This window comes from Chiloscyllium plagiosum, chromosome 17 (assembly GCF_004010195.1).
Source record: "Chiloscyllium plagiosum isolate BGI_BamShark_2017 chromosome 17, ASM401019v2, whole genome shotgun sequence".
NCBI lineage: Eukaryota > Metazoa > Chordata > Chondrichthyes > Orectolobiformes > Hemiscylliidae > Chiloscyllium > Chiloscyllium plagiosum.
The window spans coordinates 68,006,187-68,027,001 of record NC_057726.1 but is presented as its reverse complement, the minus strand read 5'-3'; the positions used below and the strand labels follow the sequence as shown (position 1 = coordinate 68,027,001).

At 42.0% G+C, this 20,815-nt stretch overlaps 1 protein-coding gene across 2 annotated transcripts in view; it reads right to left on the bottom strand.

Moving 5' to 3' along the window:
* The window catches only part of hydin (HYDIN axonemal central pair apparatus protein), a 915,145-nt gene that overhangs the window by 429,106 nt on the left and 465,224 nt on the right, over positions 1 to 20,815 (bottom strand). For both annotated transcript variants that reach the window (XM_043707374.1, XM_043707375.1), the window contains 3 exons: positions 16,124 to 16,267; positions 8,754 to 8,897; positions 3,905 to 4,218 (listed from right to left, as the gene is read on the bottom strand). In XM_043707374.1, the coding sequence (XP_043563309.1) occupies positions 3,905 to 4,218; positions 8,754 to 8,897; positions 16,124 to 16,267 (602 nt within the window). The remainder of the gene's footprint in view (positions 1 to 3,904; positions 4,219 to 8,753; positions 8,898 to 16,123; positions 16,268 to 20,815) is intronic.

Sequence of the window (20,815 nt, the reverse complement as noted above, 5' to 3'; positions counted from 1 at the left end):
TTAATGATATAGAATATGGTATTAGTAATAACATTAGCAAATTTGCTGATGATACAAAGCTGGGTGAAATGTGATGAGGATGTTAGGAGATTACAGGGTGACCTGGACAGGTTAGGTGAGTGGTCAGATGCATGGCAGATGCAGTTTAATGTGGATAAATGTATGGTTGTCCACTTTGGTGGCAAGAACAGGAAGGCAGATTACTACCTCAATGGAATCAATTTATGTAAAGGGGCAGTACAGAGAGATCTGGGTGTTCTTGTACACTAGTCAATGAAGGCAAACATGCAGGTACAGCAGGTAGTGAAGAAGGCTAATAGCATGCTGGCCTTCATAACAAGAGGAATTGAGTATAGAAGCAAAGAGGTGCTTTTGCAGCTGTACAGGGCCCTGGTGAGACCACACCTGGAGGACTGTGTGAAGTTCTGGTCTCCAAATTTGAGGAAAGACATTCTGGCAATTGACGGAGTGCAGTGTAGGTTCATGAGATCAATTCCTGGAATGGCGGGATTACCTTACACTGAAAGACTGAAGCGACTGGGCTTGTATACCCTTGAGTTTAGAAGACTGAGAGGGGATCTGATTGAGACATATAAGATTATTAAAGGATTGGACACTCTGGCAGCAGGAAACATGTTTCCGCTGATGGGTGAGTGCAGAACCAGAGGACACAGCTTAAAAATATGGGGTAGACCATTTAGGACAGAGATGAGGAGAAACTTCTTCACCCAGAGAGTGGTGGCTGTATGGAATGCTCTGCCCCAGAGGGCAGTGCAGGCGCAGTCCCTGGATTCATTTAAGAAAGAGTTGGATAGAGCTCTCAAAGATAGTGGAATCAAGGCTTATGGAGATACGGCAGGAAGAGGATACTGATTAGGAGTGATCAGCCATGATCACATTGAATGGCGGTGCAGGCTCGAAGGGCTGAATGGTCTACTCCTGCACCTATTGTCTATTGTCATAACATGCTATTGTATGCCTTCCACTTGTACATGACTTTAATGGGGTAGCTGGCATCAAACTTGTTATGAGCCTCGTGAAAATAGAATATCAATATTTAACTTTCATTATTTGACTTTAATATTTTACACATTCCTGAACTAAACACAGCTTTATAAAAAAAAGGAGACTGTTAGCCTTAAATGGCTGCTCTGATCACCTTACAAACGAGGCAAACCACATGGGAGAATGTACAATAACTGACTGCCTCAGAATTTCCATGTTAATCAAGGATGAAACTTTATTGCTGGAACAGCACAGCAGGTCAGGCAGCATCTAGGGAACAGAAGATTCGACGTTTCGGGCACATGCCCTTCTTCAGGAATCAAGGAGCATTGGAATTCAAACAAAACAGAAACTGCTGGTGAAGCTCAGCAGATCTGGACGCATCCTGGGGATAAAACATTTGGAGTCCGGTGACTTCATCAGAACTGAACATTGGAGGTCAGTGAGGTGTCAAGAAATTTGCATCTCCTGTTTTACACTTACACTTAAATGATAACTTCACATGTTAAAGATGAAAGTTATTTGCAGAGTATTCAGTTGGAAAAGACAGTAGAGCTAGAGTGAGAAAGTACAAACATTTGTTTTAAGCAAAATGAGAGAGGAAGCAATATGGATCAAAAACAGCAAGGCTAAGGAAAGTCCCAGGTCATTTTCTCTCTCGCTCTTTTAACTCAAGCTTGGATACACATTTAACGAAAAGCAATTTGGAATAGTAGCAATCATTTACTGATGACTCTGGGACCACTGGTGTTTATCAAGGATGTAACCTGTCAAGTTGTTCGGGGGAGCCAGTGGAAGTGTTTACTTGGATTTTCATGAAGTCCTACATAAAAGGTAAAGATTTAAAATTAAAGTGCATGGGATTGGGGATAGAGAGTGCATGGATAGAGAACTGGTTGGCAGACAGAAAACAAAGATAAGCAATAAAAGGTCTTTATCTGAGTGGCAGGCAGTGGCTAATGTGCATGCAGATAACAGTGCTTGGATCCCAGCAATTCACAATATGTATTAATGATTTCAATGAGGAAACTAAATATAGTATTTCTATGTTTGCAGATGACAGAAAGCTGGGTGGGACGGTGAAGGATGAAGAGGTTAGAGAGATGCTTCAGTGTGATTTGGACACAAGCTGAGAGCGCAGACAAATGCATGGCAGATGAAGTATAATGTGAATAAATGTGATGTATCCACTTTGGCAACAGAAACAGGAAAGCGGATTATTCTCAGAATGGTGATAGATTGCGAAAGGGTCAGGTGCAACGAGACCTGGGTATCCTTGTGCACTAGTTGCTAAAGATAAGAATGCAGGTGCAGCAGGCAGTGAAGACGACAAATGTTATGTTGGCCTTCAGAGAGTAAGGATTCAAGTACAGGAGTAGGGGAGTCTTGCTGCAATTATACAGGGCCTTGGTGAGATCACACCTGGAGTAGTGTGTGCAATTTTATTCTCCACAAATAAGGATGGGTGTTCTGGCGATGGAAGAAATTCACAAGACTGATTCCTGGGATGCCAAGATGAGCATATGAAGACAGTCTGAATCAGTTGGGACAATATTCACTGGAGTTTAGAAGAATTTCACAGAAAGCTATAAAATTTGAACAGGACTAGACAGACTAAATGACGGAAGGATGTTCCTGAACACTGGGGAGTCCAGAACAGGGGTCATAAGGATACAAGGTAGGCCATTTAGGACTGAGATGAGGAGACATTTCTTCATTCAGAGTGGTGACCCTGCAGAATTCTCTGCCACAGAAAATAGTTGAGGCCAAAACATTTAATGTTTTCAAGAAGGAATTAGATATAGTTCTTCGGGCTGAAGGGATCAAAAGATTTGGGCCGGAAGCAGAACAGGGTATTAAGTTAGATGATCATACTGAATGCTTCTATGGGACACTGGCAACTTCACAAACACAGAGGAAATAGGACAGAAGCTATGCAGTTGGAACATGTTTCTCTCTTGCAACTCAAAGACTATGTTAAAACAAACTGTTACCTTCCATCTGTGCCAGACAGCCTACACTTTCAACCTTCTTTGTAAATTCATTATTGTACTTTATCATGTGTGATGGTTGCCAGGTATTAAGTGATTTTTAATCCAATAGAAGGTTTGGGAATCAAAACTTTCTGATAATTTTATAGAGAAGACAATGGTGCTTTAAAAACTGATAGCATTAGCAAATGTCATGTCCCAAAGATTATCCCAGAGCATCAAAAGCCAATGACAGATTCTAAAAGGACAAATATTAGCATCTGTCATCTCACAGTTGTCTTCTTTTGTCATCTCTGCAGATGTGTCAGCCTGATGCTAGCTACCTCTGGAAACATTCAGACAATCTACACTCTTCATTGCAGTATCTGACATCTCTATCTTTATCATGGCTGTCATAAGCAGTGATTTATTCTCCACCCCTTTGTTCAGTTAAGCATTTATTTTCCTAACCTAGCTTTTTAATCAAACAGGTGTCCTTGTGATGTACTCTTGGGAGTTTAGTTGATTGAACAGCTGGCTTGTGATGAAAAATAACATCAGTAGCATGAACTCAATTCCCACGTTGGCTGAGGTCAGTATGAAAATCCCGCCATCTCAGCCTCACCTCTTGTCTGAAATGTGGTGACCCTCAGGTTAAATTCATTACAAAATTGCCACTTTCACTTCATTCCTATACAGGGGCTTCACATTCAACTTCAAATCCAAGTACTTTTAATAATTCGAAGGCTTTAGACTGCAATGCTAATTTTTTAACTTTATTTCCTTATTTTCTACTTCGTACCTCAGTACCTTTGTACCTAAGACAGTGCCAGAGAATGGCAACTATGTACATTTTTATCCCTGTACTTGAATACACGTGACAATGAAGCTTAATTCTAATTCTAATTCAAAATAGTAAATTCTCTTACCTGCTCCATTCCAATGGGTCATCTGCACGGAAGGACCAGCGATACTTTACTGGCAGGGGACTGCAGTTTGTCATCTCCACATAGCGCACTACCTCAGTATCATTTATGATACAACCAAAGTCCACTACAGAAGTTTCGAAGTGCAGGTTTGGGAAGTGTACTTCTCCTCTCAAGACCACATACTCCATGTGTGGGTGCTCCAAGTACCGGATTGTCAGAATCTCCTCTATTACACGACTGTGCAAGTCATCCTTATATGATGGGTCAAATTGGATTAACAGCTCAAGGTGCTCATCTGCATCCAGTTTAACAGTCTGGGTGGAGAAAAGGTGCCATGAATTACAAGGATTAGAGTATTGTTAACAGCCCCAGAACTGTAAACATCAAAATATGTCACCAGTATAAGAAATGCAGGACATTGGAAGGATTAGACCTTGAATTAACTGCTCCATTTCCAACAGATTATTGAAGCATTCCAGTTCTTCAAAACAATGATACTGCTAAGGTATACTTGTTACCAACATAATATAAAACGTATGCTGAAAGAGAACGCTGAAGCCTTCTATTGCTATCCTTTCTTACTGTCATATTCAGGAGATCACAAAACTCTCAAAACATTTACAACCCAATGTGATCACTCAAGCCCATGAAGATGTCATGGTCAGACAGGCAGGCAACAAATTCTATCCCATACAAAAGGTATCGTTGTCACTTTAGACAATTATGCTGTCCCACTGACATGGAAACAAAATGAGGTCAGGCATTTACCAGGCAGGAAGTGTCTTCAGCAGGGAAATAGGTGTTTACAGGTTGAGGAGACTTTTTCTAAAAAAAACTTGCATTCATTCATGGAACAGGTGCATCACTATGAAGGCCTGAATTTATCATCCAACTCAAAGTGTACTTGAAAAACTGAGTAAAGGGCCACTTTCTTCAACCACTGCAATCTATGTGGTCTACATACACGCACAGTATTTTAGAGGAGTTCCGGAAACTTGATCAAGCGCATTTGAAGGAAATGCTGCATAGTTCCAAGCCAGGAATATGTCTGACTCAGAGAGGAACGTGAAGGTGGGGTTTTACAATGCACCAGCTGCCCTTGATTATTCTAGGTGGTAAAGCTATGAATTTGGGATGTGCTGTCAACGAAGACTTCTGAGCTGGTGAAGTTCATCTTGATTGAAATCATCGCACCATACCATATCAGCACGAGGGGGACATCAGTGATGGAGTGTTCATCAAGTAAACTACTTTGCCTTGGACAGTATCAAGCTTAAGTTTTCAAGCTGCAAACATTCAGCAATGGAAAGTATTTCACCATCCTCTTAACTTTGGTAGCGAAGGGAAGACACTGGGGAGACAAGTCAGCTGCTACAGAATTACCCAGACTCACGCCTGGTCTTGTAGCTATGATATTATGCAGTTGCACCACTTAAATTGTCGATCAATGATGACCCTGGATGTCAATGATGTCATGGGAAGGTGGTTAGACTTTCTCACTTGGTGGAGAAGATCATTTCCTCGTGTGATGATGCAACTGTTAATTGTTCCTTATCAGTCAAAGCCTGATGCTTTTCAGGGCTTTCAGCATGTGGGTAGGTGGTGTAATGAGATCAAGAGTGAGTTATCCTTGTGGATGTAAACTGAGTATTGGTGAGCAGATTATTAGTAACTAAATGCTGCTTGATAGTACTGTCAATGCTATATTCCATTCATTTTGCTATGCTTTAGAGTGAGTTGATGGTCTAATGAATTGACAACATGCATTTGACCTGTCTTTTGAAGATAGGACATTTATTAATCATTTTTCAGTTTGTCAACTAGGCACTAGTGTTATAATATAGCAAAACAACTTGGCTGAGGCATGGCCAGCCCTGAAACAGAGGATTTTAGCATTACAATCAAGATGCTGTCTGATCCCTGGGCTCTGCTGTACTTAGTACACTCAGATATTCCTTGGAGTCACAGGGAGTGAATTGTCTGCCTGAAGTCAGATGTCTATGTAGGTGAAAACTCAGAAGGATGTTGTGAAACTTGAAAAAGTGTTCAGAAAAGATTACAAGGACGTTGCTAGGATTGGAGGGTTTGAGCTATGGAGAGAGGATGAATAGCCTGGGGCTGTTTTCCCTGGAGCGTCAGAGGCTGAGGGGTGACACCTTATAGAGGTTTGCAGAGTCATGAGGGGCATGGATATGATAAATAGACAAGGTCTTTTCCCTGGGGTGGAGGAGTCCAGACTAGAGGGCATAAGTTTAACATGAGAGGGGAAACATTTAAAAGGGACCTAAGGGACAACTTTTTCACGCAGAGGCTGGTGAGTGTGTGGAATAAGCTGTCAAAGGAAGTGGTGGAGGCTGGTATGATTACAACATTTCAAAGGCATCTGGATGGTTATTTGAATAGGGTTTTGAGGGATATGCGCCAATTGCTGGCAAATGGGACTAGATTAATTTAAGATATATCGTTTCCATGCTGTATATCACTAATTCTCTCTTATGGCTCTAAAGAGGACCAGGTAGATAATTCATGTGGCATCTTAGGCTAAAAATGGTTGCAAGTCTGTCAGCCATGTCTTTTGCTCTGATATGCTGAATTGCTCCATCATTGAAGATGGGGACTGTCATGAGGTCTCCTTTTCCTCTGATTAATTGTTTAACTGCCCATAGCCATTCACAAATAGTTTTGGCAAAACTACAGGGCTTTAATCTGATGCACTGGGTGCAGGGATTGTGAATGCTGCTTCCACGATTGAGCAATCACCTGCCAGATTCCTGTGTTGCACTTTCACCACTTTTGAGTAGTGCTGTATCAGGAATGCTCCACTACAATCCTTCATTGGTTGCTTGGATTGACAATAATTGTAGAATGAAGAATATGCTTGCCCACATGGTTAATGATTGTGGAGGATTTAAATTCTGCTGTTAATTATGGTTTGTTTGCCCCTCACACGAGTCAATTCTGAGCTGCTAGATCTATTGATCTTATATTTAGTACAGTGGTAGTTCCAAACACAATGCAGTATGTCCGCAATGTTAATTCAGAACAGTACACCATTACTAATGTGCAAATGTATGCAACAGATTGATTTGGGTGATTAGAATGGTTTTATCCTCATGCTGGTTCTCTAAATCCTCCAGGAGTTAGCTATTTTGGTTTGTTGTGGTACTACTGGTCTGCATTCAGAGGACAATCTAAGTCCTTGCTATCTTCAGCCTCCCTTCACTATAATGTTGAATATGCAAAAGTACTGATTAATTTGTTGTTTAGTGGGTGTTAAACGCAGACTTAATGACCTAAGTTTGACCTGAAGGTACACCTTAAAAGATTGGAGAAGCATTTAACAGGTGAAACTGGTGATTAGGAGAGCAGAGAGCAGAGTCAGTTATTGGTCTGAAAAGGTACTTAAATGGTTGGAAAGACATTTAAGAGTGACAGGTGTTAACACAGATATTGATCAGATAAGAGGATGTTTAGTAGGTTTCTGAGAAGATGGTCACTAAGGTAAAATGGGTGCTAAAGTTAGAGAGACACCAAGAGAAAATTTGGTTAGTATTCTTTTTAGGATTTTCTTCATTATTCAAATGATGTGCATCTCCCATAACCTCAAATCGTCATTCAGAACTAAAAAATTCTGCAGCATTGATGCACTTAATAGGATGTGCTCACTTAATCTGTCCACAAACCTGTCACAGAGCACAGACCAGCCTAAGTGTCGTGATGCCCCTGCTGGGAATAGCTGGCATTAAGTATCCCAAAGATCAGGGAAGGTGGGGGAGTCTCTCATCTTGACAGGGTCATAAATCACATAACACCAGGTTATAGTCCAACATGTTTAATTTGAAATCACAAGCTTTTAGAGCACTGCTTCTTTGTCAAGTGTAGTGGGTAGTGGGGAAGTGTGTAGGGATTATGGGGAAGAAGAGGGGGGTGGAAAGGGAGGGGAGGGAGATTGGGACTGGGAGGTGAAAGGTCAGGGCTTGGGAGAATCAAAGAACTGGAGGTTGTGGCAATAGGGATAAAAGAGAGCCAGGGTAGAGTGCAGAAAGGAGGCAATGGGGAAGAACCTGGCCCCTGTGTCCTGGACCTTGCTCGTCGCTTCCACCTTCTGTCTTCTGGGCCATTCTCAATCCAGGGAAATCCCCCCCACCTCCATTCTCACTCTGTGTGGGATCACCCCCTCCCTTCCCGTTCTCACTCCGTGTGGGATTACACCCTCCCTTCCCGCTGACCCCAAGTTCAAAATCACATATGCTCCCCTCAGCGTTTGCAGTTTTGCATTTGCCTACGACAGCACATGTAAAATAGACATATGGGTGTGTTTGAATGAGCACACATGCGAAGTTGTCCACAGTTTCAGTGTCAGTAAACGCTGCCAAGTTTGAAATAGTTCCACTCTAAGGCACCCTTGGAAACGGAATAAGGATTCAAAAACAAGTGTATCTCAATCCCAGACAATGAAGTTGTTCAGGCCACACCCCTAATAGACTCCTAATACCAGAGTATCAAAGTGGAAAGTGTAAAGATTCAAGCACAAAGTTTGTGTCACTTCATCATCACATACGTTATCAAAATTTATCTAAAATTCTTAATTTTAAATAACAGAGATCTTAAAAGAGTAAATTTCATCTTGGATTCCAGCTGATGAGTACAAATCAATCTCTCACTTAATAAACAGATGATGAAACTTGTGATCATACCAAAGCTTCAGTAACATAGATACAAACTATCATAGCACCAGTGTTTAATTAGTATCTTTTAGTAATTCCCATCAAACAATCTATACATGATATTTCCATAAACCAGTTTTCTCGAGCAGTAAATTTGATTGAAAACAGCAATTTACTTCTACCTTTGAAATGATTGTTGTCTCACGATCCATGCTTTCTATAATTCCAAATGGTCCTTCCACCTTCAGGATCAAGGTCAATGGCAATGGGGATATGTTCTTCAAAGTAAGAGGTGTGTATTGAGGAACCAGCTTGACATGTTTGGGCTGCAGGCATAAAAAGACAGACTCAGGTTTTTTAGAATAGGAGCTACCACAACATACATGAAAGGTTCCCTGGCCTATGCTGTCTCCCACTTAAACAATGTTTCAATGCTCATTTTCTCATTCTCATGTCCTTCTAGGATGTCATTCCTCCCTATCTCTGTAATCTCCTACAATCCCTATAATCTTCCAAAATATCTGTGTATCTTCAACTCTGATTTCTTGATCATGCCTGACTTTAATTGTCCCACCACTGGTGGCTGTGCCTTCAGCGGCAGAAATCCCAGACTCATGAATTCCTTAATCTTTTTCACGTCTTGTGTGTTTTTTAAGATGCAACTGTTGATGAAGCTTTCAGTCACCATTGTCTCCTCATACAGCCTGATATCAATCATTGCTTGATAACATTCTTTTTATGCATCTTGGGATATTTTACTATGTCAAAGGTGCTGTATCAGTACAAGTTACTATCCTTGTTTTAGGGTATTTTCAGAAGTATCCATTTTTATTATATCGTTGACATCCTCTATCATAGGTGTTTTCTACCATAACATATACCAGTTCACTTGCAGACAAATTTTGTTGCGGTTTTGAGGGTATCTCCCAACAACTGGAGACACAATGAGAGACCTGTGCTTCCTCCATCCAGGATGAACCCTGGGATTCTGAACAGCATCAGCCATTATGCTAAGTCGTGCCATTATAGTGAGGCAATGGTTACCACCAGAAGGACATTCCTCCCCTCACCTCAGCTTCAAGTCCAAGACTCAGGCCACAGGTATCCAGACCCTGGACCAGAGGGAACTACATGCCAGAGTGATCTGCCTGGTTTTAGATGCTGGGCTAATCCCCTGATGTGGTTCCTAACTGGCAACCAAGAGCCTTTCCATCCAAAACCTAATGCTGACGGAGAGAAGACAGCAGGGTTCAGGTACATCGTGCCAATGTTTCCTGTAAACCATGCAGCTGTGCAGACTCAGTGAATGCGTTGAGTCGTGATAAAGGGTCTTGCCCGAAACATTGACTCTCCTGCTCCTCTGGTGCTGCTTGACCTGCCATGCTTTTTCCAGTTCTACATTTTATCAACTCTCACTTTCCAGCATCTGCAGCTCTCACCATCTCTAATGCATTGACTTCCAGTTTCAGACGGTGTGGCTGCATACCTGGCCCATATAAATGACTAGCAAAGATCTGCACACCATTCTCCTAACCCCTTTGTATATCCGCATCATGTGATTAGCATTCCACTGATAGGAAGTGTTGAGGCTACTGGCATAGTGCCAGATTACATTAATCCTTGTTCTCCCTTTATTATCCATTCAAAAGGGTTTCCCTATTAATGAAAAGATCCATAAGAGGCTTTACAGAAAAGATGAAGCACACCAATGAGGAACATTATGTCCTCACACCTCTTTGAATCTGTGACTATCCAGACTGACAGCTAGAGCCTCTTGACACAATCCACTTCACATTCAGCCCAAGGAAGCAACCATCAATGAAAACAATTCGAACAAAGTGGTCAGCACCTCTGCTATTTATCATAGTTCAATAAGACTGTTATTGAAATAAACCCAGATGCTACATTTTTCTCAAAGAATTATGGAAAGTGTACTTAAGTAAGCAAAGTACGAGTTTATATCTAAGGTCATGATTGTTCTAGTAGCAGCATGCTAATGAACACAATTTGGATTGCACCCAAAATTGGTTGGTGGCATCAGAAGATTTCAATGGCCTAAACAAACAATGATCTGAAGCACAACAGTCAGGGGCACTAAAATACAAGCAGGATAAATGTGCATGTTTGACCTAAGGTAGACAAGTCCCCAGGTCCAGATGGGATCTATCCCAGGTTACTCAGGGAAGCGAGAGAGGAAATAGCTGGGGCCTTAACAGATATCTTTGCAGCATCCTTGAACATGGGTGAGGTCCCGGAGGAGTGTAGAATTGCTAATGTTGTCCCCTTGTTTTAAGAAGGGTAGCAGGGATACTCCAGGTAATTATATCTGGTGACCCTCATGTCAGTGGTAGGAAAGCTGCTGGAAAAGATACTGAGGGATAGGATCTATTTACATTTGGATGAAAATGAGCTTATCAGTGATTGGCAAAATGGTTTTGTGCAGGGAAGGTTATACCTTACCAATTAAATAGAATTTGTTGAGGAAATGACAAAGTTGATTGATGAGGGAAGGACTGCAGATGTTACTTCAGTAAGGAATTTGATAAGGTTTCCCATTATATGCTGATGAAGAAAGTGAAGTCGCATGGGGTCCAGGGTGTTCTGATTAGATGGATAGAGAACTGGCTGGGCAACAGGAGACAGAGATTAGTAGTGGAAGGGAGTTTCTCAAAATGGAGAACTGTGACCAGTGGTGTTCCACAGGGATCCATGTTAGGACCACTGTTATATGTGATATATCATAAATGATCTGGAGGAAGGTATATGTGGTCTGATTAGCAAGTCTGCAGATGACACTAAGATTGGTGGAATAGCAGATAGTGAAAGGGACTGTCAAAGAATGCAACAGAATATAGATAGATTGGAGAGATGAGCAGAGAAATGGCCAATGGAGTTCAATTCGGGCAAATGCGAGATAATGCGTTTTGGAAGATCCAGTTCAAGAGCAAATTATACGGTAAATGGAAAAGTCCTGGGGAAAATTGATATACAGAGAACTCTGGGTGTTCAGATCCATTGTACCGAGGGTGGCAACGCAGGTCGATAGTGGTGAAGGCAGCATACGGCATGCTGTCCTTCATCGGACAGGGTATTGAGTACAAAAGTTGGCAGGTCATGTTACAGTTGTAACAGTTTTGTTTCGGCCACATTTGGAACACTGTGTACAGTTCTGGTCGCCACATTACCAACGGATGTGGATGCTTTGGAGAGGGCATAGGAGAGGTTTACCAGGATGTTGCCTGGTATGAAGGGAGTTTGCTATGAAGAGAGGTTGAGTAGATTAGGACTATTTTCATTAGAAAAGTGGAGTTTGAGGGGGGACCTGACTGAGGTCCACAAATCATGAGGTATAGACAGGGTGGATAGCAAGAAGTCTTTTTCCCCAGAGTGGGGGCTCAATTACTAGGGATCACGATTTCAAGGTGAGAGGGGAAGTTTAAGGGAGATAGCCGCGGAAGGTTCTGTACACAGAGGGTGGTGGGTGCCTGGAACATGTTGCCAGTGGAGGTGGTAGAGACGGGCATGATAGCATCAATTAAGATGTATCTGGACAGATACGTGAATGGGCAGGGAGCAGAGGGATACAGATCCTTGGAAAATAGGTGACAGGTTCAGATTGAGGATCTGGATCGGTGCAGGCTTGGAGGGCCTGTTCCTATGCTGTAATTTTCTTTGTTCTTTGAAATCATGTCTAACAAATTTGATTAAATTCTTTAAGGAGATGATTAGGTGTGTAGATGAGAGCAATGCAGTTGATTAATTACAAGGACGTCAGTAAGGCTTTTGACAAGGTCTTGCACAACAGACTGGCTAAGAAGTTAACAGCCCATGGGATCCAGGGCAATTTGGCAAACTGAATCCAAAATTGGTGCAGCACAGGAAGCAGAAGATGAAGGTTGATGGGTATTTTTGTGTCTGGGGACCTGCGTCCAGAGGCATACCACAGGGTTCAGTGCTGAGTCCCCTGTTGTTTGTACTGTACATTAATGAATGAGACAAGATTGTAGGAGGAATGATCAGTAAGTTCACTGATGAAACAAAAATTTGTGTTGCAGTGCAGTGAGGAAGAAGGTCTTAGACTCAAAGATGATGTGATTGGTCGAACAATAGCAAATGGAATTTAACTCTGAAAAGTATGAGATGATGCATTTTGGAAGAACTAACCGGCAAGACAACACACATTGATGGAAGTACAGAGGATCAGAGGTTCCTTAGTCCATGTATCCTTGAAGGCAGCAGGATAGTGGATAAGGGGATTAAGAAGGCATATGGATTACTTGCCTTTGTTCACCAAGGCACTGAATACAACAGAAAGGAAGGTATGACAGGGCTGTGTATGCTAGTTAGGCCACAGATTGAGTACAAGCTGTCACTCTCATTGCCATACCACAGGAAGGATGGGATTGTGTTCGAGAGGGTGCAGAAGAGATTCACTATGTTGACTGGGCTGGAGTAATCCACCTATGAACAGAGACTAGAAAGGCTGGAGTTAATTTTTGCAAAGCAGAGAAGAATGAGGGGAAATCTGATTGAGGTAAAACAAAGAATAAAGGACAGTACGCACAAGAACAGGCCCTTCAACAAGCCTGCGCTGACACGATGTCTTTCTAAACTAAAAACTTTTTGTCTTCACACTGTCCACACCCCTCTATTCCCTGCCTATTGTATATATCTGTCAAGACACCTCTGAAATGTTGTTGTTGTATCTGCCTCCACCACTTCCTCTGGCAGTGCATTCCAGTCACTTACCATCCTGTGTGTAAAAACAAAACCTGCTTCTCGCACCTCCTTTAAACTTACCCCCTTTTACCTTTAAACTATATCCCCTAGTAACTGACATCTCTACCCTGGGAAAAAGACTCTGACTATCTTTTCTGTCCATGCCTTTCAATTTTGTAAACTTCTATCAGGTCACCCCTTAGCCTCCAACATTCAAGTGAAAACGAACTAGGTTTGTCCAACCACTTCTCACAATACTCTCCTAATGAGGTAACTTCCTGGTAAACCTTCTCTGTACCCTCTCCAAAACTCCAGTAGTGTGGTGGCCAGAGAAGTACACAATATTCCAAATGTGGCCCAACAATCAGAGTTACAACATGACTTGCCATTGTTTATATCTACGTCCTAACTGATGAAGGCAAGCTTACCACATCACATGCCTTCTTGGACAGAGGTCTCCGATCCCAAAATTACTCTTCTTTCATCCTCTGCTTCCTGCCACTACACCAATTTTGAATCCAATTAGCCAAACTGCCCTGGATCCCATGGGCTCTCAGCTTCTTAACCAGTCTGCCATGCAAGATCTTGTCAAAAGCCTTACTGAAGTCCATGTAAATTAATCAACTATTCTATTCCCACCTACACGCCTAGTCATCTCTTTGAAAAATTCAGTCAAATATATTAGACACGGTTTCCCCTCACAAAGCCATGCTTACCAAGCCTTCTTGAGCATCTTACCCACTTGTGTTGCCACTTTCAGGGAACTATGGACCTGTAAGCCTAGATCCCTAGAAAACAGTTGACATTTCGGGTCCAGTGTTTTCACTTGGAATAGCTAGACGCTTGATGACTGACACAGACACAATGGGCCAAAGGGCCTCCTTCTTTATTGTAAAAACTCTGTGACTGTAGCTTTGGACACCTAGTCCTCCTCTCCTGATCCAGATTTCTGTTATCACTATAAAATCATATTTCCACGCGGCAATCTGCATGTGTAACTCCCCAGTATTATTTAGTATATGCTATGCATTCACACACATATTTAGATGTCATTACTTTCTCCCTCACTCTGTCTTCACCTATTCACTTTCTGTCCTCTCTACTAATGCTAATTGTCTCTTAGTATTTTGGCATTAACTTGTAAGTTTTTCTTCAGGTTCTCACATCCCTGTCAGCTTTGTATAAACCCTGCCCAACAGCACAGCAAAACATCCTGCAAGGATCTCAGGCCTAGCACTATTTTGGTGCAACATGTTTTACTTTTCCAGATGCCATCTTCTCCAGGGTCAGTACCAGTGGTCCAATATTCTGTACCATTTTTCCAGTTATACATTCATCTGTCTTATTTTCCCATTTCTTTTCTCACTTTTACCTGACACTGAGAGTAATTTGGACATTACTACATTTGAGGACCTGTTTACTGATTTTATATGCAGCTCTCCAAATTCTGATTGGAGGACCGCAATGCCCCTTCCTATCTAGGTCTTTGGTACAAATGTGGACCATGATCTCTGTCTGTTCACCCTCTCCAAGAAGCATGTCCTGCATTGCCTCAGTGACATTCTATCATGTAGGGTCACATCTCTGAAAGACCTGTCCATTCTTCTTATCAATGAATCCTCCATTACTATTGCTCTTCTTACTCCACTTTTCTACAGCCAAGATGCTCATGGTGGCACAAATCTGGCTGTGACTATACTACCTTGAGGAGCCAGCTCCTTTACCAGGTTCAAAAACAGAGCTGGATGTCAGGACACTCTAGCACTTGTTATCTTCTTCTCTTGAACCACCTCTCTTAATGTCGTATTGAGATAGCAGTCAGTTTTGCAGATGTGTCACAGTGACTCCAGCGGTGACGCAACCTCTGAAACTCTGAGCTCATGTTTCTACATGAGGTCTTCTTGGACAACGGTAGGGTCCATGGCCTCCCACACATAATAGGCCTCACATTCTACCAACAGAGCTGTGCTGCCTTGCCTTTAATTGATTTCCCTTACTTTATTCGGCTTTGGATTACATGTATTACTTTGTTGTATTAGCCCTTGTTTTTGGCATTTTTCAGTTAATTCCAAATAAAGCTGTTTCTTTAAAAATAACGTGCTTGTCTAACTTACAGCAATTGAAAGACAGTTCGCAATGGCAAATTCTGGCCAACAAATTAGCTTATGTGATTTCATTTTTTGCTTAACATGGGAAAGGTTTATAGCTTTCTTCTGCAAACTAAAACAATTGTAAATTTTAAATTGAAGACTGATATTGGATATCCTAAAGTGTTAAGGATATGGACCAAAGACCTGATGTTAGATTACAGCTCAGCCAAAAATCTCAGTAAACAGTAGAGTGGCAGAACTGCTTCATAAAATTGGTCATCTTCGGTTTTTATCTTGTGACTATTAGTTGTCATTTGTTGCCTGGTTTCAATACTTTAACAACATGTGTATAAATACTTGAATTTAGTGGAGGTGGTACAATTTTCCAAAGTAATTCAAGTCTACTCGAGTTGTGACAGAAATAATAGAGGTATAGAAGCTCCCTCTTCTAAATAGCAAATGTGTTTTTCTCCCCTGACATGGAATGAACTCAAGAAGTCATTGCTGATACACATGCAGAACCAAATCATTAGTTTACTGCTTTAATGCTATTTTGAAACAATTGAGTAAATCCTAAACTGCAGGATATATCTGGTCATAGGTGTTTATTGCAAAACCATAACTTTATGAACCATTCTTAGAACAGTATAGCATTGTTGCAGATACACTCAAAGTATTTCCTACATGTCCCACAGTAGGTGGCAAATCAATCACAAACAGCCTATACATTTGTTATCAATTACCTTCTCAACTCTGAAGTTCAAGTGCTTTGGTGAAAGCTCTAGGACAGGGGCAATGAACTCACAGTGTACATTCACTCTCATTATTCTCTGCTTGCCAGACTGCTGACCGATAATAGCATCACATATGAGCTGTCCATCGACAACCTGCAGAGTAACAAATGGTGACAATGAGAAATGTTAAGAGATTCTGGCAGAAACAACTTGGAGTTGGTCACATGGTGATTCAATTAGTTTTGGATTCAAGGATGTGATAGCTTGAGTGTTTTCATATTCCAAAGGAAAGAAACAGACCTATTTCACCATACCTAAGTTGTCTGTCGACCAAGACTTCTATAACCTGATTCTCTGTGACCCAAACCTTCCGCAATTTTCAGCTGGGTTGCAGGAGACAGACTGTATAAGTTGTGGTATTCAATTCACTTGTGCTGGTCAATTTCTGAGACCAGGTGTTAACTAGAAATTAATTTCTGTGTTAAGCATCCAGATAAGCTCCACACGCTCTCAGACAAGTCTCTGACACTGATATCAGTTTGACATGCTTACAGCATGTGTTCAACCATTGTTTCTCAGCACCCACACCCCACAGGCTTGACAATAGCACACAAAACAGTCTATAGATAATTAAGCAGGAGGATGAGAAGCTAAATTGTAGTTCAAGTATAGAGAAGGTTGAGGGTAGTGAGGTCAGAAATAAGGTTTCAAGGTCTGAAGAGGGCACCAGCAAGCAAGAAGTAGGTTTGAAGTGTGTCTACTTCGACGCCACAGCATCCAGAATAAGGTAGGTGAAATTGCAGCAAGGGTTGGTATCTGGACTTTGATGTTGTGACCATTTCAGAGACATGGATAGAGCACGGACAGAAATAGTTGTTGCAGGTTCTGGGATTGAGATGTTTCAGTAAGAACAGAGAAGATGGTAAAGGGTGGGGGTGGGGGGTTGGCAATGTTAGTCAAGGACAGCAGAAAGGACATTTGAGGACTCGTCTGCTGAGGTAACATGGGCTGAGGTTAGAAACAAAAAAGGAGAGGTCACCCAGTTGGGGGTTTTCAAGAGGCCTCCAGAAATATCAAGGAAAGGATAGCAAAGATGATTCTCCATTGCAGCAAGTGTGACAGGGTAGTTGTTATGGGTGGAGTAAGTGAGAGCTGAAAATGTGTTGCTGGAAAAGCGCAGCAGGTCAGGCAGCATCCAAGGAACAGGAGAATCGACGTTTCAGGCATAAGCCCTTCCTCAGGAATATGGGTGACTATAACTTTCCAAATATTGACTGGGAATACGATACTTCAAGTACTTTAGATGGATCAGTTTTTGTTAGTGTGTGCAGGAGGGTTTCCTGACAGAGTATGTGGACAGGCCAAAAAGGAGCAAGGCCATTATTAGATTTGGTACTGGGCAATGAACCCATCCAGTTGTTAGATTTGGAGGTGGATGGGCACTTTGGTGATAGTGACCATAATTCAGTTATGTTTATTTTAGCAATGGAAAGGGATAAGTATATACTACAAAGCAAGACGTATAGCTCGGAAAAAGGCAATTACTATGCGATTAGGCACGATTTAGAATGCATAGGATGGGGAAGGAAACTTGCAGGGGATGGGCACAATTAAAATGTGGAGCTTATTCAAGGAACAGCTACTGCGGGTCGTTGATAAGTATGTACCTGAGGGGAAGGGAAGTAGGTGTTAAGTGCGGGAGCTGTGGTTTACTAAGGAAGTTGAATCTCTTGTCAAGAGAAAGAAGAAGGCTTATGTTAGGATGAGATATGAAGGCTCAGTTAGGGCGATTGAAAATTACAAGTTAGCCAGGAAAGACCTAAAGAGAGAGATAAGAAGAGCCAGGAGGGGACATGAGAAGTTGTTGACAGATAGGATCAAGGAAAACCCTAAGGCTTTCTATAGGTATGTCAGGAATAAAAGAATGACTAGAGTAAGATCACGGCCAATCAAGGACGGTCTTGGGAAGTTGTGCATGGATTCAGAGGAGATAGGGGAAGCGCTAAAGGAATATTTTTTTGTCAGTATTCATACTAGAAAGAGACAACATTGTCGAGAGGAATACTGAAATACAGACTAATAGACTAGACGGGATTGATGTCCATAAGGAGAGGTGGTAGCAATTCTGGAAAGTGTGAAAGTAGGTAAGTCCTTTTGGCTGGATGGGATTTATCCTGGGATTCTCTGGGAAGCCAGGGAGGGGATTGCAGAGCCTTTGGCTTTGATCTTTATGTCATCATTGTCTACAGGAATAGTGCCAGAAGACTGGAGGATAGCAAATGTTGTCCCCATGTTCAAGAAGGGGAGTAGAGACAACCCTGTTAATTATAGACCAATGAGCCTTACTTCGGGTGTGGGCAAAGTTTTGGAAAGGATTATAAGAGATAGGGTTTAATAATCATCTAGAAAGGAATAAGTTGATTAGGGATAGTCAACATGGTTTTGTGAAGGATAGGTCGTGCCTCACAAACCTTATTGAGTTCTTTGAGAAGGTGACCAAACAGGTGGATGAGGGTAAAGCGGTTGATGTAATGTATATGGATTTCAGTAAAGTGTTTGATAAGGTTTCCCATGGTAGGCAATGCACAAATACGGAGGCATGGGATTGAGGGTGATTTGGTGGTTTGGATCAGAAATTGGCTCGCTGAAAGAAGACAAAGGGTGATGGTTGATGGGAAACGTTCAGACTGGAGTTAGTTATTCGTGGTGTACCACAAGCATCTGTTTTGGGCCCACTGCTGTTTGTCATTTTTATAAGTGACCTGGTTGAAGGCATAGAAGGATGGCTTAGTAAATTTGCGAATGACACTAAGGTCGGTAGAGTTGTAGATAGTTACGAAGGATGTTGTAGGTTACAGAGCGACATAGATAAGCTGCAGAACTGCGTTGGGAGGTGACAAATGGAGTTTAATGCAGAAAAGTGAGAGGTGATTCACTTTGGAAGGAGTAACAGGAATACAGAGTACTGGGCTAATAGTAAGCATCTTTGCAGTCTAGAAGAACAGAGATATCTCGGTGTCCATGTACAAAGATCCCTCAAAGTTGCCACCTGAGTCAATAGGGCTGTTAAGAAGGCATACTGTGTGTTAGCTTTTATTAGTGGAGGGATTGAGTTTCGGAACCATGAGGTCATGCTGCAGCTGTACAAAACTCTGGTGCAGCCGCACTTAAGAGTATTGTGTGGAGTTCTGGTCACCGCATTTGAGGATGAATGTGGAAGCTTTGGAAAGGGTGCAGAGGAGATTTACTAGGATGTTGCCTGGTATGAGGGAAGGTCTTACGAGGAAAGGCTGAGGGATTTGAGGTGGTTTTTGTTAGCGAAAAGGAGGTTGGGAGGTGACTTAATTGACATAATAAGATAATCAGAGGGTTAGATAGGGTAGACAGTGATAGCCTTTTTCCTCGAATGGTGATGGCTAGCCCGAGGGGACAGCTTTAAATTGAGGGGTGATAGACAGAGGACAGATGTCCGAGGTAGGTTCTTTAGTCAGAGTAGTAGGGGCTTGGAACACACTGACTGCAACAGTAGTAGACTTGCCAACTTTAAGGGCATTTAAATGGTAATTGGTTAAACATATGGACGAAAATGGAATAGTGTAGATTAGATGGGCTTCAGGTTGGTTTCACAGGTTGGCACAACATCAAAGGCTGAAGGGCCTGTACTGCGCTGTAATGTCTATGTTCTCTACCATAATCAAACACTTCACTGACTGTCCCTCTTGCACACAAGGTTAGAGCAACTAATGTAGGAGGCAATTTATTAATATGGATAAAGAAAAGATTAGTTTACAGAAAGCGGAGGATAGACACAAAGGGGTCTTACTCGGGTTTGTAAGGTTCAGACTATACTAGTGATTTGTGTGTGGTGAAAGAACTGCAGAGTCTGAGCTTTACCAGCTGAAGCTGCATGCTGAGAGAGACATACACCTTTGTCTGATGGCAAGTTTGATTCTCTTGCTGTTCTGTCCATTTTGCACTGCAACTGTTGGATTCTCACAATAGTGACTAATTCTCCATCTAACATTCACAACGCATGCTTCACGTGCCACCTCTATACACAAGCTCTAAGTAGAGAGGAAGTCACAAAGAAACTGAGGAAATTAAACTGCATATCCAACAAGACCCAGATGGGGTGATAATTGGGCCGGATTTTTATGTACAGTTAGACCTAGGCAATTATCCACATTGTTGGGTAGATGCCAGGTTGTAACTGTACTGAAGAGCTAAGCTAGGGGAACGCCAAGTTCTGGAGCACATGTCTTCAGTACAATTGCTGGAATGTTGTCAGGGCCTGAATCCTTTGCAGTATCCAGTACCTTCATATCACTGGGGATGAATCAAATTGACTGAAGACTGGTAGGTGTGATGCTGGAAACCATCAGATCATTCACTTAGCAGTTGTGACGAAAGATTGCTTTAAATGTTTCTGCCTTATCTCTTGCACAGATGTGCTGGGCTCTTCTATCATTGAGAATGGAGATATTTGTGGAGCTTTCTTCCCCAGTGAGTTGTTTACCTGTTCACCAGCATTCATAGCTGAAAATGTGTTCCTGGAAAAGCGCAGCAGGTCAGGCAGCATCCAAGGAGCAGGAGAATCGACGTTTCGGGCATGAGCCCTCCTTCAGGAATGAGGAGAGTGTGCCAAGCAGGCTAAGATAAAAGGTAGGGAAGAGGGACTTGGGGGAGGGGCGTTGGAAATGC